At 41.9% G+C, this 22,406-nt stretch overlaps 1 protein-coding gene across 16 annotated transcripts in view; it reads right to left on the bottom strand.

The window, feature by feature from the left end:
- The window catches only part of RAPGEF4 (Rap guanine nucleotide exchange factor 4), a 299,972-nt gene that overhangs the window by 83,666 nt on the left and 193,900 nt on the right, over positions 1-22,406 (bottom strand). For 11 of the 16 annotated variants that reach the window (XM_070508109.1, XM_070508118.1, XM_070508117.1 and 8 more), the window contains 4 exons: positions 11,609-11,662; positions 11,187-11,293; positions 7,282-7,403; positions 5,510-5,693 (listed from right to left, as the gene is read on the bottom strand). In XM_070508109.1, the coding sequence (XP_070364210.1) occupies positions 5,510-5,693; positions 7,282-7,403; positions 11,187-11,293; positions 11,609-11,662 (467 nt within the window). Of the gene's footprint in view, positions 1-5,509; positions 5,694-7,281; positions 7,404-11,186; positions 11,294-11,415; positions 11,436-11,608; positions 11,663-22,406 lie in introns of those variants that run through there. The other 5 variants (XM_014846624.3, XM_070508108.1, XM_070508112.1 and 2 more) reach the window with 2 other exon arrangements.

The following is a 22,406-nucleotide window of genomic DNA, read 5'->3' as shown; positions in this document are numbered from 1 at the left end:
CGACAAACTGAATGTATTAAGGAAAATTTAGAGGAGAGACTACTATGCACCTATTAAAACTCCTGTCCTTAAAGAATATTTAAGGTTAAGGGAGAATGCCATGATATATTTTTTTTTTTTTTTTTTAAAGATTTTATTTTTTCCTTTTTCTCCCCAAAGCCCCCCAGTACATAGTTGTGTATTCTTCATTGTGGGTTCCTCTAGTTGTGGCATGTGGGACGCTGCCTCAGCGTGGTCTGACGAGCAGCGCCATGTCCGCGCCCAGGATTCGAACCGTCGAAACACTGGGCCGCCTGCAGCGGAGCGCGCGAACTTAACCACTCGGCCACGGGGCCAGCCCCGCCATGATATATTTTTAAGTGTAAAAGTTAGGAATTGAAAAATAACCAGAGGGCTAGGCACCAAAATGTTAGAAATAATGATCTCTGGAAGATGTGATGGCAGGTGTTATTTATTCTTCTTTAACTCTTTTCAGTAGTTTCCAAATTTTCTACAATGAACAGATTGACTTTAACAATAAAGAGTCATTAAAATCTCGAGGTAATGGTATAATGAACCCTAAGCTGTAAATGGGCAGCTACATCCATCTTCCCCTCTCCCGAATCTGAGTCATAACGGCAGCAACCCAATGGTTGGTTTCTTGAGCATGTAAACACAAGGGATAAGTGGTAAACTGCTGTTACAGGGGAGAGAAAAATCCAAATCCAAGAAATGGCCCACTTAATGCAATTATTCCTTCTGCTAAATTCTACAAGCTTTCATTTAGGGCCCAGCAATCTTTCCAGGAAAAAGCAAAGGCAAAGTTTGTCATATGGTGAAAGGAAAGATTCACAGTGAATTTCTTATTTCCTAAAGATGAGGCTCTCTCAGTTATGCTTCTCTTTTCATCTGATTTGCATTAAGAGGATAGACTTCCTAACTTTGAACATCTCTTGACATATCCCAAAAGAAATCAAAACACTGGGAACCTCCGATTTCAGGATTGCTAACTCGGTCCCCTTGAGGAAGCAAATTTCCCTATAACTATCAGGATTTCAAATTTCACAGCCTCAAAAACAACTTGGACAGAAGACCCTACTAAAACAGGCTCTGCTAATTAAGAGAAAACACAGCCCCTCAAGTGCCCTCTAGAGGAACTGTGTGGAACAGCAGGTGGGGGCTGTCAAAGCAGCCTACAGGACTGGTCAACAACAACCCCACCCCTGCCCTGGGGCATTTCCTCCTGTCACTTCATTAACTTAAATCGTTTCCTTTCGACTTTACGCCCCATAGCATATGTTAGAAAATATTAATTTATGACATGAAATAAATGAACTCAAGTTTCTGAGTTTCCAACTCATTTGGAAGACTCCAGAACCTGCCAACAATTCTCTTATGTATATATATATATATATATATATTATTTTTGATTTTGCTTAGGCCCAACTGACTTTATCTTTTCCTCAACTACTTAAGCTTCTAGCCTTTTAGGGACTTTGAGAATTGCAGACCTACCTAGAATGAGATTTGGGAAACAGCATCTAGGTCATTTCCCTCCCACCTTGAAGCTGATCTCCGATAGACCAGTCTAAACAGTGTAACATTATGTTTCGCTTTCCTTGGAAGAAGAGGTTGGGAAGATTGTATGGCAAGAGGCTTCGCTGTCTCCCTGGAGCCTCTTTTTATCCAGCTGGCCTCAAGTTTATAACATTCTGCTTACCTGGTCACTCCACATCCCTTTGCCCATGGCCCCTAACCAAAGGACGTGCTCAGAGGGAGCCAGAATGCATGTTTCTGCTGGTAAGGGTCTCCACTGTATCTATTTTTTGTACAGTAACCTCTTGTTTTTAGACTTATAAACAAAGCAAAATCAAAACAATAAGCTCCGAGAGCTCATTTTAGGTTTGATTGCCCTGTCTGGGAGCAGCGACAACAGGGCCGTCAAACTGTCACTGCTCCATAGCACTTGCCCCAAGTGCCATCCAGGTCTGCACCTGCGAAACCGGGATGGGCACTGTGAGTCACTCTGCCTGCCACCACATAAAAAGCTAATTTCGCATTCAGAATGTATGTTTTTTTAAAACACCAATAGCAACAAGAGTGTGCCAAAAAATTTCCCCTGAAGCTCTATTCTGTTTTTTAAACTACAGAACATTCTTTCATAGTTTGACAGTTAAAATGCCGCAGTTAATGTAATAAACAGAGAATTTTTCTAAGTAGCCTGTCAAAACAAGTGACACTTTTTTTTTTTGCTAGCGAGTCTCAGATTCAGAACAATGGCAAGTACCTTTCAAAGCAACATCTTCATTATACAATCAAATTCTCAAAGTAATCTTCTCATCAAAGAATATTGTGTTATTTCTTTCCCAGTAATTATCGGAGTTCTGCAACCTCTCTGGCAGTGGTGACTACTATAAAATGCAGCTGTGCTGAGTGAAAAAATTGGGGGGTCCTGCTCTGGTCGATATGGAGCCAATGCATCTCATGGCTCCACATTTCTTAATGACTTGGCAGTTTGGGCAGTAAAAAGTCAACAGTTCCAGTACCTTTGAACATGCCCTCAGGTTTCCAGCAGCAAAGTGCTCAGCTGGTCTCTTCAGGGACAGCAGTGATACTGGCAATTCTTGATCAACTAAGCTTATCTTCCTTCTACTTAAACAAAATAAAGTAGAAGCTTCAAAGGTTACTATCATATAAAAAAAAATGGTGTGTGTGTGTAGAGTTTGGAAGTCTGTCTCATAAAATTAGATTTCTTATTTTTCACTTTCTCATCTCTTGGGGACTGCACTCCAAACAGAAAGAAAATCTAAGAGTACTAAGTCAAAAGATGAACCGCCAGTCCAATTCCAAAGTTTGCAGTTTCATAAAGTCTGGGAAAATGGGAAAATCCCAAGGGCACCCAAAATGATGTGCCTTGGAATACTGGTGAAACATGTACTTTAACAGCCAGTGATAGGCTAGAAAAGTCCAGTCTTTGGAATGTAATTTTCTCTGAAAAATCTTTGGGCCACCAAGGATCATGCAATTCAATGCCGTATGGAAGAAAAAAGACGTACACATACAGCATCCCATTTCTAAGGGTGACTCATGAAACCAGCTCTCAGACTCTCGTGAGGGTGAATCAAACAATAAGTATGAATGCCCCTAGCATGGTGCCTAGCACACAGCAGGCACTCAATAAATGTTTGTTGCATCTGAATCTAATTTGGGAGTAGCTCTCCTATTATATTATACACTCCTCAAAGGTAGGAACCCTGTTATTACCTTTTTTAAAATCTCTTTGGAAATGCTCACAAATATTTGTGAATCAAAAGGCATTTCTGCCTCCCTTGAAGCAACTAAGGGCTGAGGGCTATAAATTCATTTGTTCATTCATTCACTCAGCAAAGGTTTATTGGTGATCTATTTGGTGTAATGCACAGAGCTAAGGATGTGGCCTTTTCTAACTTCCACACCAGGTTAAATCCCCCCTCCATGTTATATTCTATCAACATACACTGCATTTTCCTTTATAGCATGTAATGCATCTGTTATTAAACAAGTGCTTGCATAACTAGTTGTTTAAGGTCTGTCTCTTGTCTTAGACAGAAAGCTCCTGGAAGGAGGTGCAACCCTCTTGTCTAATTCTGCAGTTTTAGCAACTAACAAAGTATCTAGAACAAAACAGGTGTTCAATAAATATTAGTTAAATGAATGAAGGAAGGAAGTAAAATGAGATATGTGTTTGTCTTTAAGGAACTCAATATCTAAAGCAATGTGTCTCAACAGTGGCATTATTTTCAAGACAGCTCCTTATTTTGTAGGGTTCTAGGTATTGGGGTGTGTTTAGCATCCTTTAGTCCTAGCCAATGCCCAATGAATGCCGGCAGTATGGCCCCTAATGCATTTGTGACAGCCCAAACATCCTCACATACTTCCAAATGCTCCACTCCTGACTCAGAAGCACTGCATGGTATTAGCTCGAATGAATGTGGCAGCAAGAACAAGAAGGAGATGGATCCAGGAAACGACGAGGAAGTATGATGATGGACAATGGGACAAAGGGTGTGGGGAAGAGGGAGGGGAAGCAGTCAACAGGAAAGAAAGTATGGTTTAGAATGGTGGTGTTCATCTGAGTTCCTGAAGCCCTGAGGATTCTCTCGTGTCCCCCCAGCCACCCTCCCCTCCAATCCTTCAGGGCAGACAGGGCATAAATTGGCTGGGCAGCTTTCTTGGACCCTACTCATGATTAGGTCAGTGAAGCTCTGGCTTTTCTGTTTGATATTTTGGATTTTCCAGTAAAATTTTTGTTTGAAGAAAGGGTTTTGAAGCTAAAAGAGCTGAAAACCATGGTTCTAGAGTTAAGGATGATGGTGCCAACTGGGATGAGGGAAGGCCTTTGAAACACCAGTGTGGATCATTTAGACCCAAGAGAAAATTTTAACAAAGGGGACATGGTGTGACAAAAAATGATATATGTTGAAAAGCCTTTTGTAGAACTGAGTAAGGGCAGTGAAAGGGGAAGAATCCTGGGGAACGAAAATAAAGTGCACTCAGAGAGGCTACTGTGATCTGGTTTGAGGGGCAGACCTTGGGGAAGCTGGCCAGAGGGACATCTCACTCTTGGAGAGTGCCCAGTGGACAGAGAAGACATGTAAAATTTAACCCTCATCGAGACCTGCTAATAAACGGAGGTCGGCCAACCCAGTGACTCAGAGTCAACATGCACAGCTGGCTGGCATCGGTTACAGGGTGGAGGGCGATTTCATTTTCAGTAGAAAAACATTAGCCTGTGTGAGGAGGTTTCAGAAGCAAGTCATCCCTATTGAAAAGGTTTCCCTGAGATTGAGACTGTGGCGTAGGCTTCTTCACATGCGCCATGGCAAGGAGTCGTGCGCCCGAAGGGAAGAGGGGCTCAATACATTCTCTCTGAATGGATCCGATTAAACACTTCAGAGCCCTCAACTTCAGCTGATGGCTGCCACGGAAGGGAGGGCAAGCGTCAGCTGAGAGGGAAGGGAGAGAGGGCCTTACCGGCGGAATGGAGGCCTTGAAGCTTTCATGGAGCAGTGGGGTCCCCTTAAGAACGTGCCTTTAAGCTAAACAGCAGAAGCCTCAGAATGGGGTGAGAGGAAATGCTGAAGGAAAGAATGAATGAATGAATGAATACGAGCATGGGCATGAGGTCTATGGTGCTGACGACCTCTGTGCTATTGCACTAGGAAGAAAGGGGTTGCTGCAGACTGGCATAGAAACAGAGCAGCTTCTGTTTGTCATTGACCAAAGGTTGGTTCATATGTGGACTCGGTTTTGGCATTCTGAGCTAACCACTAAAAATCTCTATAGTTGCAACTCATGCAAAAGGGAAATGGAGTTATCTGGCTCAAAAATAAAATAAAATGAAAAGGGACAAACCCTGCTGTGTCATCCCTTCAGAGTCCCTCCTTTGACCCCGAGTGAGGCCAGGACTTTTGAAATCAGCCTCGCTTCCCTCTTGCGCAGGCGTGCATGCCTGAGCACTCGGTGGCCTGGGTGACGTGCTCTTACTCACGGTTTGCGGAGGATCATCCTCATGTGGGCGTCGGGGCCCATCTGTGACAGCAGCAGCATGGTGTCCTGGAGCTCCTCATCACACTCCTTCTTCTCCTCCTCAGTAGGCAAAGGGGCATCCTCGTGCTCGTCATCCAGAAATCGATAAAATAAATATTTGTCTTGGAAATGATGCTCCTGGTCCACTGCGGGAAACATGGAGGCAAGTGTCAGCTGTTGCACTTCTGCCTCACAGCCCTGTTTACCAGAAACAAATGAATGGTGTCGGGCAAGACAACCAAGTGGCAGCAAAGTGGTGATACTCCTCACCCTCCTCACTCCACCTCTCCCAGGGCTGTGCAGCTGGAAGACATGACCTCTTGGCTACAGTCAAGCACCTCACAGCTCTCTCTGACCCGCCCAGCGCGTCGGCCGCCCTAGGACTCTCTCAGGAGAACCTGCCAACTTTTCTGAGATGAGCACTTTGACCAGCAAAAATTGCCTTGGTGACCTTTTCTAGCATGTAGGACATATGTCCCAAACAGGAAAATAACCAACTGCCAGATCGTGCTCTATAAAGGTCTTTGAAAGTACAGACTTAAAAAAAAAACAAACCTACTTTTTCAGGATCAAAATTCATGTTTTTCTTTCTATATGGACTGTTTATAAACATGTCTGTCTGTACTTTAAAAAAAAAAAAGAATAAAATTGTTTGCACAAAGCTGACTAGACCAAGCTTCTAGGTCATATACCCTTAGAAAGATCTTATGGTAATTTCCTTCCAGCTCTGATTTTAAAAAGGTTTTTCTCTTGTTCCCTTTAAACAGAAAGATTTAGATCCTGGTAGGACAAAGTCAGTGAACTGGGCTCAGAATCCTTCATCTTTATGTCCTAAAGCTTTGAAGTTCCCTTTCAGGATGCAGCATCAATACTGTCAAAAGATAAAGAGAAGTGGTAGACCCTTGCTGCTCAAAATGTGATCCCCGGAACAGCAGCATCAGCATCATCTGGGAGCTTGTTGGAAATGCACACTCTCTGGACCTATCCCAGACCTGCTGAATCAGAATCTGAATTTTAACAAGAGTCCCAAGTGATTTGTATGCACCTTAACATCTGAGAAACACTGGCAAGACCATCGTTAGATTCCTAGGTGTTGGTAAATTAAATGAGTGATTTTCATAGTTCATCAGTTTGGAAAAGTAGTCTTCCAACAAGTGGCATGAGCAGTTCAACCACAGTCACACTCCAGACCTGCATATGTACCTTGCTCAATTATAGCCCCTGCAGATATCCAGGGGCCACATGGCAGAGCACATTCCTGATTTTAAATATGGTCATCCTGTGAGTATACATGTTGGCTCTCCTAGATAATGCCACAGTTAAAAGGCAGCTTCTGAATTCATTACTTTCTTTCATGTCATCAGCCCAGCCACACATTTCATTGTTCTTCATTCTGCCCCTGCATCAAGACTACTATGGAATGCTCAGAATATAATCACACTATCAATGAACTGTGAATGCAAACTAATAAACATAATTGGAACTGATGCACTCAGGCTGCAATTTCATTTTCCCTTCATACATTCTCCCAAGTTAGGAAGGTACAATGGTGGAACATAGCAATCAATAGCATCCACTTACTGCATTTGTATTGCTAAATGAAGATGCTAACTCAGCGGGTCCTGAAAGGGAGCATAATTCTTTCTTGCCCATTTGGGAGTTCAGCAATAACTTAGCCAGGGAAACACAATTAGCATTTCTTGAGGGTTTTCCAGGGACTGTGGCTCATCTTACCATGGTTGAGAACACCATCTTCCACCAGCACTTGCCACATCCCAACAGCTTGAGTCCGGGAGTGGGCACACGGAGTCTGCTGCAGCATCCAGTCCACCAGCTCGGTTCCCACACAGCATTGTCTAAGGGGTGGTGCGACAGAAAGGATGGGAAATGACCACCTTGCAGATGACGATGACTCTTCGGAAAGGAGACCCTCCCAGAGAGCTTAATGCTCTTCTACCATAAGAGGTCTTACTGCAGACAAACACCACACGGTGTGGCCTCAGGTTCTCAAACTCTTGTCCAGACCAATAAAACTGCCCAGCTTATGAGAGAATCTTCTCAGCAAGCCTGCTAAATGAAAGAGCATTGCAAGTTGCAGCACCAGTAGAGACTGAAGGGCCGCTAGACAGGAGCATTACCTGGCAAGCTAATCCCACGGCCAGAAACTCTCTCATCTTGAGCCAGTCCCAGAAAATCTCAGTGTAAAATAAAGGCTAAGCAAAACTCTGACTTCCTTCACCTGAGCCTTGTGAGTTAGTGTCTGTAAGGCGCTGTGTAAGTGCAAAATTATATGGCACTTTATATTTTCAAGTAATACTACTGATCTTCCTCAGAGGGGTGTTGGGAGAAACAAGCAATTAGCGACGCACATCTCTTTGAAAAAAGTTCTGTGTAATGAGCATCAGCACTTCTACAGAGCCTGTCATCTGAAGAGCTCCAAATGCTTTCTGTGTAGTGTCACACATTCATCCCTAAGATGTCCCTCTGTGGTAAGTTGGTCAAGATGGGCAAACTACATGCACTAGTTAGGAAACATGTAATTATAGACATACACATTAGGAAATACTGCAATCTTCAGTGGGGTGAGAGAGAAATGCAGGTGTTGGTGGCATGAGGGAGGAAATGGAATGTTGAGTCTGAGGGATGAATCGCAAGGGACAATGGAACAAGGCAGGGAGTCATCGCAGTTGGGTCTGAGTCACTGGTGGCCTCCTCTCCCATGCTAAGGATATCACCATCTCTGGGGCATGGGCTGAGGCTAGGTCAAACCCGGGGAGCTCCTCTCTAGTTTAACCTGGAAGAGCGTCCTGGTGCTGTGCCACTTTAGGAAGAGGCTTAATCTGGGAGGAGTGATGAGATATAGCACCAGCTCTGCTACTTATTAGCTATGTTAGTTTGGCTATATCGTTTAACTCTCTGGTTCTCAGTTTTCTCATCTGTAAAAGAAAGGAGGAGGAAAAGATGGCCTCTAAGGCCATTTCCAGTTCTAATATTCGAGGAACTCTGAAATCTATCAGAGCTCCTGTGATGCCTTGATTCGGGCCAGATCCTAGACTATTTCACGAGGAGGATGTACTGAGAAGGCCATTAGATTTCCAGCACTGCTCTGATTACAATCTACATCCACACATTAGAGCTTCAATAGGCAGCGAGGCACCTAGTTAGCATTCTTTCTGAAAGAACTATATGGCCTTTCAAAATATTCCTCTTCTAATTTGTGAACTTATTAATGGAAAAAGTCTTGTAAAAGTAGAGAAAATCAATTTCATGTGGTCTTCAATTCAATGATTACCTTTTCTGAAAAGAGTACACGGAATTGAGATGCTCTCAGAGTTTCTGGGCCCTCATACAGGGTGTGAGAGTCCTGCAGTCAGAATACAGAGCAAAGACACACGGCTGTGCCCCTTGTACCTGATGGAATCACCAGGTTTCCTCTCCCTTAATGATCTCTACCCACTCTAGAACTGACAGCAGATCTCTGGGATAGTGATCTCTGGGGGTGATACCGCATCTACGGAGACTTTAACACCCAAACGCTGCAGCAATGATATAATGGGGTAAGGAGTAGGAGGGAGGGAAAGGATGGAACTGGGAACAAGATCTGGGACAAGGAACTCAAACTGTGCTGTAGGAAAAAGAAATCATGCCTCTGGCTTCCAGTTGAGTCCACAGGTTATTACCAACAGATCGTTAATTTGTGTCATAGGGTGTGGAATAGACATAACACCTATATTTCAGGGGTTTAAAATCTTAGTACTATGGAGCAAGAAAGAGATTATGGTGGCTGACTTTTTAGTTTCCATTATTTGTCACCAAAGATGACATATTTTAATGGAATTTCCCTAACGCAAGTCAACACTTGAAAAAGTATAATCACATTTTAAATGGAGGAAAAAATAATAAAATTTTTTTTAAAAAAAAGGTCCTTTAGCCATATGAGATTTTAAGAGCCACTTAATGAGCTAAAGAGATTGAACTCTCTCTGGGAACATATGACACATGATTTTGAAAAAAAATCTGTACTTCCCTTTAAATTATAGCAGTGTGTAGGGACCATAGACTCTAGAAAGAATGAACTTCCAGGGCTGAAGAAGACTTCCAGATGTAATCACGCAAAATAGTAGTTAGTAAATATCAACATTCAAAGGGCTAGATGAACAATCTTACGAGATGGACTGTGTTCAAGAGAAATGTGCTACTGATAAGACCAAAGTGTTTCTCAAAGCCCCTCTCATTTCCAAAATTCTATCAAGAAGAGGCCAATCTAAATGCAACAAATAAACTGTCGATTTTGGTCTTGTAAACATATTCACGACAAATGCAAGCAAAAGTGTTAGTTTGCGTGGAATGCAGAAAAAGTGATCCAAAGGGGAAGAACTGCAATGTCTTTCCATTTCTGTCCTTGGGGAAGAGACTGGATCTTGAAGCAGACACACTTGAAGGTTTGCTATAGGGTGAACTTGGTATAATTTTATGGGTTCTATCATAGTTGATAGTCACATAAAGATATAGATCCTGCATGGTAATTTTAAAATTCATATTCTAGCTTTTCAATGTGTCTTATGAATCTGGTTCATGTGAATCAAATGGGTTTTGACTCATGCCAAGTCTGATGGGTTCTGAGGTCATGTCTAGGCTAAATGGGAAAGAGAGCCTGACTGATTGCTGAAAGAGGGCCGTGAGTCTGAACCATGGGTGTGGGGAGAGAGGGAAGGCTTACGTGCCATCCATATGTAGGCCATTCTAGTTCCTAAACCCTTGTTGAATTCATAACATCAAAAGTTAAAGATTAGACATGAATCCGTAGTTGACCCACCATGGTTCAGTCATCACAGAAGGTTCAACGAAATCACCAGTAGCCCCAGTCTATAATTTTTTAACCCCTGTGACAGCTATAATGAGTCCTTAGTCTACATGATTAGGGATGTAAGACAGAGTTACTATAGGCATACTAGAATGAAATCCTACATTAGAAAGCAAACTCCATAAAGGATATTGCATGCTTTTTTTCACTCCTGTATGCTTAGGGCTTGCAACACAATAGTGCCTGGTGCCAGTAGGTGCTTAATAAATTTGTGGAATGAATAAATGATAGAATGAATGAAAAGATCATTGAATTTGGGAGTCAACCAACCTTGGTTTGAATCCTGGCTCTGCCACTCAGTAGATATGTGGCTTGGAGAAGGAAAACTATTAATCCCCCTGAATCTTGGTTTTACCATCTGAAAAATGGCCATTCACCTACCTTGCGGGTTGTGGTAAGGATGAAATGAGATAATGTATGGAAAGTGGCCTGGTACAAGTGTTCAAGCATAAATAAATGCTCAGTAAATGTTAGGTAAATCTCAATTAAATCCAGAAGTTTTCCTAAAAAACACTAGTAAATAGAAATATAAAAATTTTCTTCTCTTTGTTCATCACAATTAAACCATGTTCAAGCAAATTAGTTTAGGAGTAACTTCTGCGAATATTAAGGATAATTGAAGTTAAGCAGGGATCCAAGGCAAGCTTAGATCTTCCAGAACCTGGAGGATTATAAAACATGCTGCCCAAAGATGGAAAACAGGGAAAGGCAAGTTTGTCCCCGTTTCACTAAACGCGAATGTGAGGGCCGCAGCCTTCAGAGTCATCGCACATACCTGTACGTCTTTAGGTGGTATTTCCTATCTCTAATCATGTGAGCTGCTCGAGAGAGAATGGCGTGTCGTAAAATTTTTCCAGCCCTGAGGATCTTCTCTGAAGGGACCTGCATTTTAATCAGGTGGAAGGAGGGGAAGAGAAGGAAGGAGAGTTTATAGAAGGAAAACAAACCAGACGAATCTTTAAATCACTTTCCAATTTGACTCTGGCTTGAAAAATACAACTCACTCATACATGTACGTTGTTCACTTGTGTGATACGTCACTGTTTTATGCTGAGAACCGAGACACCCTGAACATTTAGTGTCTCTAGAAAATGTACCCGAGGTTTCCTGGTGTGCGGCTCTGACACATGGACCACCTCCAGTGGTTACTTAAGAAGCTATCTCTGATGGCTCATCAACCCACCTACAGCCCATTACCTTGGTAATGGTGTTAGCAGGACGAAGAGGAACGTGAGGTTCAATGAGAGGTGTCTGAAAAATAAAATGTTAAAGCAAAGGAAAATTAAACAAAAAGTTTGCTAAAGAAAATTATGGGTTGGGGGATAATACGAAACATCCAGTTTTATAAAACTCAAAATAGAATTTAAAAAATGAGAGATAAAATCTGCCTAAAGAACTTGAATGCATACGCATTCAAAGGGCAAAATTAGACCGCTCAATTTGCCAAAATTTAAATAAATTGTTAAAAATGAAAAAAACCAAACAGATAGGAATGATTGGATGTTTGTAGGCTTAATGAGAAGGGACTCCATGTCTACTCAAAGCATAACAAACATCAGTGCAGAGGAACGAGCAAAACAAGATAAACATGAGTAGAGATTAAAATGACCCATCTCAGGGGATGGGGATAAAGCATTGACTTAGAATGGAAATGAGTAATTTCAACCTGTCTCATGTAGTTAAGATTCTTTTTCTGCAATTGTGGTTTTTTTTTTTTTTTTTTTGAGGAAGATTAGCCCTGAGCTAACATCTGCCTCCAATCCTCCTCTTTTTTTGCTGAGGAAGATTTGCCCTGGCCTAACATCCGTGCCCACCTTCCTCTATTTTATATGTGGGACGCCTGCCACAGCATGGCTTGACAAGCTGTGTGTAGGTCCACATCCGGGACCCAAACCGGCAAACCCCAGGCCACTGAAGAGGAATTTGTGAACCTAACTGCTGCACCACCAGGCTGGCCCCTGAGATGTGTATTTTTAGAAAGAAAGTTTTAATTTTTAAATGGCGCTTCTTGGTGGTTTATGCACTCAAGTTCCTAGAACGCACTGGGGCAGCTAGTGTACCATCTCTTCCTTTTGCAAAGTGGTGAACAGTTTTCGGGATTCTGTGACTGTAAGAACAACTCTAGGATCTAGATGAAGCTCCTATCATTATCTACATTCTACATTCAGATGAAGGTGTTGAACTGGAATCCCAGGGAAAGGACTTGCTACACAGTTAACTCCCCCAGACGTGCTGAAACCCCTTCCCTCTATTTCTCTGTGATATCCGGTAATGGCATCTCTGAATGGAGAAGAAAGTTATATTCAATTAAAGGTGGTGGTATAAGCATCAATACAATGCTGTGCATGCCACTTCCAGAAAGTAAGAAAAGATGGTAGGTTCACTTATGAGCTTGCAGTAGGCAGAATAATGGCCACCCCAGAGAGGTCCAAGTCCTTATCTCCAGAACCTGTGACTATATTAGATGACACAGCGAAAAGAACCCTGTAGATGTGATTAAGTTAAGGATCAAAACAGGGAGATTCTGGTGTTTGCAGGCAGCTCCAATATATCATATGGGCCCTTAAAAATGGAAGAGGGAGTAGGAGAGGAAACAGAGAGAGCAGTGAGTAAGACTCAGCCCGATTTTGCTGAGGATGGAGGAGGCCGAGAGCCAAGGAATGAGGGCAGCCTCTAAAAGATAGAAAAGGCAACACAATATATGGATTTTCCCCTAAAACTTCCAGAAGGAACTGGCTGCCAATACCTTTGTTTTCACCCAGTGAAACTTCTAAACTACAGCCCTGTAAACTTATTACTTTGTGCTGTTTTAAGCCAATAAGCTTGTGGTAATTTATTACAGCAGTCACAAAAAACTAATACAGAGATTATTGTACTTTATAGTAAACCCCCTAATTTTTGCAAATAGAAACTATTACATTGAAAATAAAATTGATATCTTTTCTCTCTAGTCCTAATTTTAAAAAACATAACCAATGGGGGAAATAAACATCAATATAATTAAAAATACATTGTGTACCTAAATACAAATATACAAGTATAAACATATACCTTCCTTTTTATCAACAATAAATTTCAGATGGGTTGATGCTTTTAATATTATAATAGAATTAAGGGAAAAGAGAAAAGAATACTAAACTTTGAGAGAAGCATGGACGAGACACAGATTTATTTAGAATGACTGAAATCTCACTGAAGTCACGAACCATTTTCATCACCTCGCTAGTATCTAGCACGTGTTCTTTTTTCCTCCTGGAATCACTAGTGCACAGGTGTCCAGCAATATTATAGCATTTTAGCAGCCTACTTTTTACAGCCAGCAGAGACCAAGAAATGCCAATCTGGTCCAATTCAACAGTAGCTTTAAAGAGAGACTGACTTTGCCCTGAAAGAGCCCACACTCCCTTATGGCAGACCTTCCGATGGGAGAGGGACCATGAGCTCATGGAGCCCCTGTGCTTGTACCACCACCTCAAAGAAGACAGAGAAAATTCTGTGATGCCAAGTCATCCGGAAAAATGTTCAAAAGCACCAGACCAGCATGCACCAGGGCCCTGGAAACGTGTGCAGTTAAAACACGCTGATTATTTCCGAGTCATAAGCTCCCAGTAGTCATGCATCCTGCCTCTTCCCATTACACAGGTTGGTTTATATGTCTAGGACTGCGCCTGGTTATGTATGCAAATTGGAGAGGCCTCTGAATTGCTGAAAATAATAGTAGAAACTCATGTCTTCTTCCTGTCTTGGAAGAAAGAGGTGCAGGTACATGTGTTCTAGAGTAGATGGATGTGGCGTTAGCATCTGAGGTAACCTTTTCTTTCCTATGAAAAAATCTACTTTCCTTTGCCATAGTCATTGAGAGCCTGGCTGAGCTAGAGGTCAAGAAGATGCCCATGCATGAGGAGTACCGATGAATATTTATTCTTTGATAGGTGCAATGAAACATCATTTGAAGATTGCATCCTTTTGTTTCTACAGAAATAGCCATTTCTGTAGAATATTCTACAGAATATTTTAACAAAATGCTAACAAGTAGTTCCTAGGTTAGTTAATTTGGTTGGATAGCTCCTTTTTTGGTTCCTTGGAACCCTGAGAAGAAAGTATTAGGAAGCAACAGGCTTCAACCAAAATTGTTCCTTTGATTTGTAAAATGTACACAAGGTCATCTTTTAGCTAGATAATCCTAGTACCAGTTTCAGGACCAAGAGACTATTTAATTTGCTGGAAGGCAGCGTTCTCATGACCTTCCCTGGCTCAAAGATTTTAGCTTTAGGATTTAGCAACACAATGAACGGATGCTTTGAGAAGCGGACAGTCTCTTTATGTAAATAAACCTCCAAGGAACACAGCCAGGGTGAAGGCAGGGAAAGTTTCATTTTGGGGGAAGAGAAATTCGTCTTTGAAAGGAACACTACATTCGGTTAGGCAAGCTCCTATGCTCTGAGAACTATGCTGGTGCCTAGCAGCCGTATGTGGTGAGACAGAGGGTGTTTGTGACAGGTAGGCCAGGTCCCTGGGAAACAAAGTCACTGGCCAGTGCCTCTCCAGGGACCCCTCCATTACGAGCATGACTTTATTGCTTTTGTATCTGCTTATTTATTTCCTTTTGGTTTCTCTTGGCTTTCAAGTAAAGTTCCTTTTGAGAATCTCACCTCAGCTGTGCTTTAGGGAAACGAGGAAAAGCACTTCATTTTACAAATGATTGGGTTAAACAGGAGAGGGAAAGAAGCAGGATGGTGATATTAGTGAGAATTGAAACAAGAAAGGCAGCCCTGAAGGCAGGACCAAGCATTTCCTGTGTCAGGCCTTTTACATGTGTTGTCCACACATGCATCTTTACATGTGTTACATCCTTATTTTATTATTACTCTCATTTTTATTGAGAAAACTAAGGCCAGAGACACATAGAGGCTGAGCTCACACACCTAATAAGCTGAAGAGCTGGGAGCTGAATCCAGGTCTATCTCACCCCAGTGCTTACACAATAGGTACCATGACCCCATCCCACCTGTTCTGTTCTTCTAGAGACATCTTTGCTCATCCTTTGGAAGAGTTTTTGTTCTGTCATGTTAAAGTTCATTGAGACAAGTGTACCCAAGCCCTTCTAGGTTATCAGGTATCAGACTTGGTCTTATGAGTTTCCAGCAATAAGTGTCCACAATGACCTACTGAGATGGCACATTAGCACCATGTATCATGCTTGTTCTGAATTAACTTTTTAAAAAGCAAGTTTGCAACAATAAAAGATTTGGCATTGAGGAACTGCCCTACTAGGGCTAAGACAAACATACCAGAGACATAGGGAGCAGTCAAAAGTCTGAGCAGGAAAATGGAAACCATTCAGAGTACTTCCCACAGAGGGGATTTAATGTCGGGAACTGTCTGTACAGGTGGTGGAAAAGCTGAGAAGCCAAACAAGCAATTGGGAGGTAACTCAGATGTTAGCAAAGCAGGAAGCCCTTGGTAGAGGGATGGAGGGAGAAGGAGGCATTGCCAGAGCCTGAGCCAGGTGTCCTGGTGGAAGCTGGAACCCTGGAGGGGCACCAGGTCCTGGAGATACAGCCACTGCTGGAGATGCTGTGAGCCTTCCTGCTGCCAAGAAGGAGACAAGACCCTCCGACGTCTAATCTCTCTCCAGCCAGAAGCCAGAAAAATAAGGGAAAGAATTTCATTTTATAAATGATTAGGTTAAACAGAAGAAGGAAACAAGCAGCATGGTGATATTAGTGAGATCACCAAAGCAAGAAAACCAGCCCTAAGGGCAAAACCAAGTCCAGACAAGCCCGGGAAACACACTCGCAGAGGTCGGCCTCTCTGTGATGCACAGCACAGCACAGGAAGGGCAAAGAGCTGCTCTGAGGACATACAGGCCCAGGCCCAGCACAGCAGGGTGGTCGCAGTGGCCACAGAGTGGGGACAGGGCTGCCCCCGGTCCCTCCCCAGCCCTCTCACTCTCCTGCTATTCCCAGGCTCTCTTCCCATTGGACCACGGGAAGGGCAGACAGATGCCGGGCCAGCATGGAGTAAACCTTCAGTAATGCTTCCTCAGTTTGCTTCCTAGGGCTGCCCTATGTTTTGACCCATAGCCAGAAAACACATAGCACAAATTAGCCCTAAAAGGAACGGATCCCTCTCCCCGATTAAACGTCATGCATCTCAACACATCAATCATGTGTTGAGGACAAAAATTCTTCCTCCCCACCTGGGCATGAAAGAATCCAAATTGGGCTGTGAAAATATGATCCTAAAAAGCTAGGCAGAGAGAACAGATAACAGCAGTATTCAGCATTCTCTCTGCTTTCCTTGGCTTTCTCCACTGAACACTTCCCCCAGGATCGACTGTAATTGGTTTTTGTTTGTTTCTGGAGAGGGGATGTATTCTACTGCTTTTTATTATGTTTATATTACTACTGAAAAGGAGAAACAGGAAGGGAAAATATTCCTTTTGGCACCAGAGCCAATTCAGAAATACTAATCAGGTGATAAAAAATATGAATTTAGCCTCCATTACAAGATGCACAATGACTCCCCAGTAGATGATAATGAGGTATAAGGCACTGTAATAGGCCTTGTGAAAAACCATATTCAGGCCCTTTTGAAATGGGGTAATTCTTTTTACTCAAGTATTTGCTCACAGAAGCCCTTGGCAAGGCGGAACATTTTAAGCCAAGAGATAAGAATAACAAGCTAGATTGGGACACAAAGCTCATGGCAGAACTCTGGCAACCCAGTGCAATAAAGAGTCATATAAGTCCACATCCAATTTAATTCAAGTATTTAATGAAGGAGTACTGTCTGCAGAGCAACATGCTAGGCTGAAGGAGAAGACTCTGATAAAGCACCTGGCCTAAATAAGCTCTTGATCATTGGGAAAGCAAAATTTCTATGGGTTAAATAACTAGTGAGACAATGCAAGTCAACAAATAAAAGCAACAACATTCTGGCTTATTTTATTTATTTATTTTTTTGGAGGAAGATTAGCCCTGCGCTAACTACTGCCAATCCTCCTCTTTTTGCTGAGGAAGACTGGCCCTGAGCTAACATCCAGGCCCATCTTCTTCTACTTTATACGTGGGACGCCTACCGCAGCATGGCTTTTGCCAAGCAGTGCCATGTGTGCAGCCGGGATCCGAACTGGTGACCCCGGGCCGCCGAGAAGCGGAACGTGCGAACTTAACCACTGTGCCACCAGGCTGGCCCCCATTCTGGCTTTCAAATCCCCCCTTTCTCATTTCAGGTGAGGAAACCTCTAGGAAGTAAGAAGAATAATATTCAATTTTTTAGTGAAAATGACAAACTTTTAGGAGTTACATTCCCTTGTTTTGCCATTTTGGAATAACTAAACTAAGGTCTTAGAAATGTATGTCTCATTCTTGTAATAATTATTGTCAACGTCATCACTCTTTGGTTGACCAGATGAAATTAAAGACTAAGTCAGACTCACAGACAGATTTCACCACTCTGAAAAAACTATGTAAGTTTTTCCATTTGCTAAATAATGGAAAAATCATCTATAGACCGCTTTGGCTTCCATCTGTAGGCTTTTTTATTTTTAAAGTCTTTGCTGGTTTGAAATTAGCCTACAGATTTCCAGTTTCAGCTGCCACATGTAAAGAAATTGAACATCGTCACTCGTCCTTAAAACAAGAAAAAGTTGAACAAGGTGAAAACAATGACTTTCCCTGGGCCCATCAGAGAACTGAGGTCGCAAAGGGAACTGTCACCTGAAATCTAGAGAGAGAAGAGAATCCAGAAAGTCACAGCTGACGTTTGCCTACCTGGAAGAGAAGCCACAAACTGGTAGGAACATGTAAGTGGTGTTAGATTAATTAAACAAGGAAGACATTAGACTGTGGTGACTCGAATGCCATGGTGGCCTGCATAAGCAAACCAAAATCTAAGCTTGCAAGTGCCTCAAAGTTACGAAATTGAAACCTAAGGACACCCAATCACAAACAGCCAACTAGGCTTGAAGCTATAGCCAATTATTTCCTTACGTTGCTTCCACTTCTGCTCTATGCAATATCTCCCTGAGCTCCTGTCAGAGGAGCGCTCCTAACCAGTTCCAGTTTGGTGCTGCCACAGTCAAATAAATTTTTGCCCAAATAAACTCTTAAAATTTGTAATATGCCCCAGTTTATGCCCCAGTTTAACTTTCAACAATGGTATTTTGACGGCTTGCTGGAGGCTGGATGTGGAGTGGCTTGGAGTGAGAAACTCCTGGGTGGGGGCAGTCTTAGGTGGTCCCCCTCATTTTTGTGGGTTTTACCTCCAGGAACCTCATCAGGTTCTCTTGGTGAAGAGCCAAAAAAGATCTCCTTGTGGTTCTGGCAAGGGGAGGGGAAGAGAAAGCATTGTGAAATACACCCAGAGCATTCTCCATAACAAAGGCCTACTCTAGAGGAAAGACTTTGCTAGAGTCTACACCACCGGGGAGAAGGGCATTTCTCCAACTCTAGCCCCTCTAGGGTTCCTGTGTCACTAAGGGAATAAAAAGAAGCTAAGAAGCAGTTGTGAAGGTCACAGTGCAGGGCCATGGACCCACTAAATGCTTAAGATCTAATCATTAGATTATGGGACACTTCCCTTACCCCACCTGCTCCCCACCATACCAGTATAAAAATAGTGGTTTACACCTGCAAGAGCTGCAAGATGCAGAGACTATCTAAGGAGGCGTTTTAGGGAAGCCCAAATACAACAGAGGGGGCAAAAACAAGGGCACTAGAGGAATCTGAAGCCTCTGGCGTCTATAGCTACAACAAACATTAAACACTGCCCAACTCCTGGCCAGATTAGCATAAAACCTCACACTAAAGGCCTGTTTGTCTCATTTCCTATTTCCTAATATATCATGTCTGGCTTTCAACCAAAAATTACAAGGCATGCTAAAGGCAAGGAAAAATAGAGTCTGAAGAGACAAAGTAAGCATCAGAGCCAGACACAGATATGACACAGATTTTAGAATTGTCAGATGGGACATTTAAATGAACTATGATTTATATGTTAACTATGGAATAGTATTCCATTAATAATACTAACAAAAAAGTAGACAGAATGCAAGAATATATTAAGTAATGTAAGGAGAGAGATAGACAATAAGAAAGAAATGTCCTTCTTCCCTTCCCTTCCTCCATAGACCAGCAACAGAGAAGGAAGAGCAGAGGGGGCTGAGAGTGGGAGAAGGCAGACCACTCACCTCTACCCAGCAGACAAGTCTCTTAAGAAATTCAACTCCAACAAAAGCTAAAAGTTTAAAAAATGAATCCAGGAAGTTATTTTGCAGATATTAATGAACTGATATGCTGCAAAAGACCCAGCATATCCAATACAACATTGAAAGAGAAGAACAAAGTTGGAGGACTGACGTTACTCCACTTCCAGACTTACTATAAAGCTACAGTAAACAAGACAGCGTGGTATTGGCAGAAGAAGAGACAAATAGATCAATGGAACAGAATAGAGAACCCAGAAATAGACCCATATAAATATAGTCAACCGATCTTTGACAAAGGAGTAAAGGCAATACAATGGAGAGCAAAGAAAATTTCTTCAACAAATGGTGCTGGGACAACTGGACATCCATGTGCAAAAAAATGAATCTGGACATAGACCTGACACTCTTCACAAAAATTAACTCAAAATGGATCACAGACTTAAATGTAGAATGCAAAACTATAAACTTCCTAGAAGATAACATAGGAGAAACCCTAGGTGACCTTGAGTATGGTGATGACTTTTTAGATACAACACCAATGGCAAGATCAACCAAGAAAATAATTGATAAGCTGGATTTCATTAAAATTAAAAACTTCTGCTCTATGAAAGACAATGTCAAGACAATGATAAAACAAGGCACAGACTGGGAGAAAATATTTGCAAAAGACATATCTAATAAAGGACTGTTATACAAAACATACAAAGAATTTTTAAAACTGAACAACAAGAAACAACCTGATTAAAAAATGGGTCAAAGACCTTAATAGGCACTTCACCAAAGAAGATATACAGATGGCAAATAAGCACATGAAAAGATGCTCCACATCATATATCATCAGGGAAATGCAAATTAAAACAACGAGATACCACTACACACCATTAGCATGGCCAAAACCAAAACAGTGACAATACCAAATGTTGAGGAGAATGTGGAGCAACAGGAATTCTCATTCATTGCTGATGGGAATGAAAAATGGTGCAGCCACTGTGGAAGACAGTTTGGTGGTTTCTTAGAAAGCTAAACATACTCTTATCATATGTTCTAGTAATTGTGCTCCTTGGTATTTACCCAAAAGAGTTGAAAGCTTATGTCCACACAAAAACCTGCACGTGGATGTTTATAGCAGCTTTACTCATAATTGCCAAAACTGGAAGCAACCAAGACGTCCTTTAATAGATGAATGGATAAATAAACTGTGGTACATCCAGATAATGGAATATTATTCGGCACTAAAAGGAAATGAGATATCAAGCTATGAAAAGACATGGAGAAACCTTAAATGCATAGAAGTGAAAGAAGCCATCCGAAAAGGCTATATTCTGTATGATTCCAACTATATGACATTCTGGAAAAGGCAAAACCATGGAGACAGTAAAAAGATCGGTGATTGTTAGGGGTTGTAGGGGAGGGATGAATAGTCAAGCATAGAGGATTTTTAGGGCAGTGAAAATACTCTGTATGATGCCATAATGACGGATACATGTATTATACATTTGTCCAAACTCACAGAATGTACAACACCAAGAATGAACCATCATGTAAGCTATGGACTCTGGATGATGATGGTGCATCAATGTAGGTTCATCCATTGTAACAAATGTACCACTCTGGTGAGGGATGTTGATAACAGGGGAGGATACACACATGTGGAGGGCAGGGGGCATACAGGAAATCTCTGAGCTTTCCCCTCAATTTTGCTGTGAAGTTTAAACTGCTCTAAAACATAAAGTCTTAATCAGAAAATGGACGTGACTAATACTTAATAACTGAAATAATATTTTTAGGGCCCAAAGTGACAAAAAATTTATGGATTAAGACTGAGGTGTTTTTCTGGTTGCTAAGTACCAGTGGGTAAGAAAGCATTCAACTCAACACAGTTAAGAGTGGTTACTGGTGAGACGGATTATTTCATGTGTCTATTTCACTGAGCTGAGACGACTCAGTCCAACCAAATAAATACATGTTCCTATTTTTTTTAATGTGGCTTTTAAATTGTGGGAACTGAAGTCTGTACTTTAGTCTCAGGCTGAAGTCTGGCTATTTGATCAGACTTATAAATTCAGAAGAGACTTAAGTGTACTGAAGGCTGCTTGGTGAGTCCGTGAGACTGGAACAAAGAAGTACCTACAGAAAAGGGCTGCCCTGATGCTTCTCGGGACTGGTCTGGGAGCTACTCTCCAGCTACCAGATGGTTTCTCTGCCACGTGTCTTAATGCAATGCTGCAGGATGGCATGTTTTTAGAATGATTCTGTCAATCCCTAATCTACAAGAAAGATTGTTTCTGATTTCTTCCAGTAGCAGGAGAGAGCCTCAATTACATACTAATCTTTCTTTTAATATATTGGATCTTTGGAGTGTTTGTTTTCTAGGAGTGTGTCTACACATCTACTGCACATTCCCAAGCCAGATATTGGGAGGCAACAAACGAAATGCTCATTTTTTGGAGAGGGACCCATTTTTTACAGTTGAAATGGTTCTCCTGGAGTTCTTACACAAAGTGGTTCATTTTTTCCCTTATGAATTGGCCAGATCAGGCCCAGATTTTCTTACAATGATAATACCAACATATTAAATTTTCATTTCAATAATAGGAGCTAAGAGATGCAAAATAATCAATCATAATATTCCATGGAGGTCACTGTCCATCGTGGCATGTTTATCCTCACAACTGTGATTTTCATGGAAATACAAACTCTGTGATGAATTATTAAACCCTCTTTCCCTCCTCTTTTTACAAATCTAAGCTTGGCCTCATCATTCACCCTCTTTTCCATTAC

The sequence above is a fragment of the Equus asinus genome, chromosome 4 (assembly GCF_041296235.1).
Source record: "Equus asinus isolate D_3611 breed Donkey chromosome 4, EquAss-T2T_v2, whole genome shotgun sequence".
In the NCBI taxonomy this organism is placed as follows: Eukaryota; Metazoa; Chordata; class Mammalia; order Perissodactyla; family Equidae; genus Equus; species Equus asinus.
Note: the sequence above shows the minus strand (reverse complement) of the source record. Positions and strands in the feature narration are given on the sequence as shown.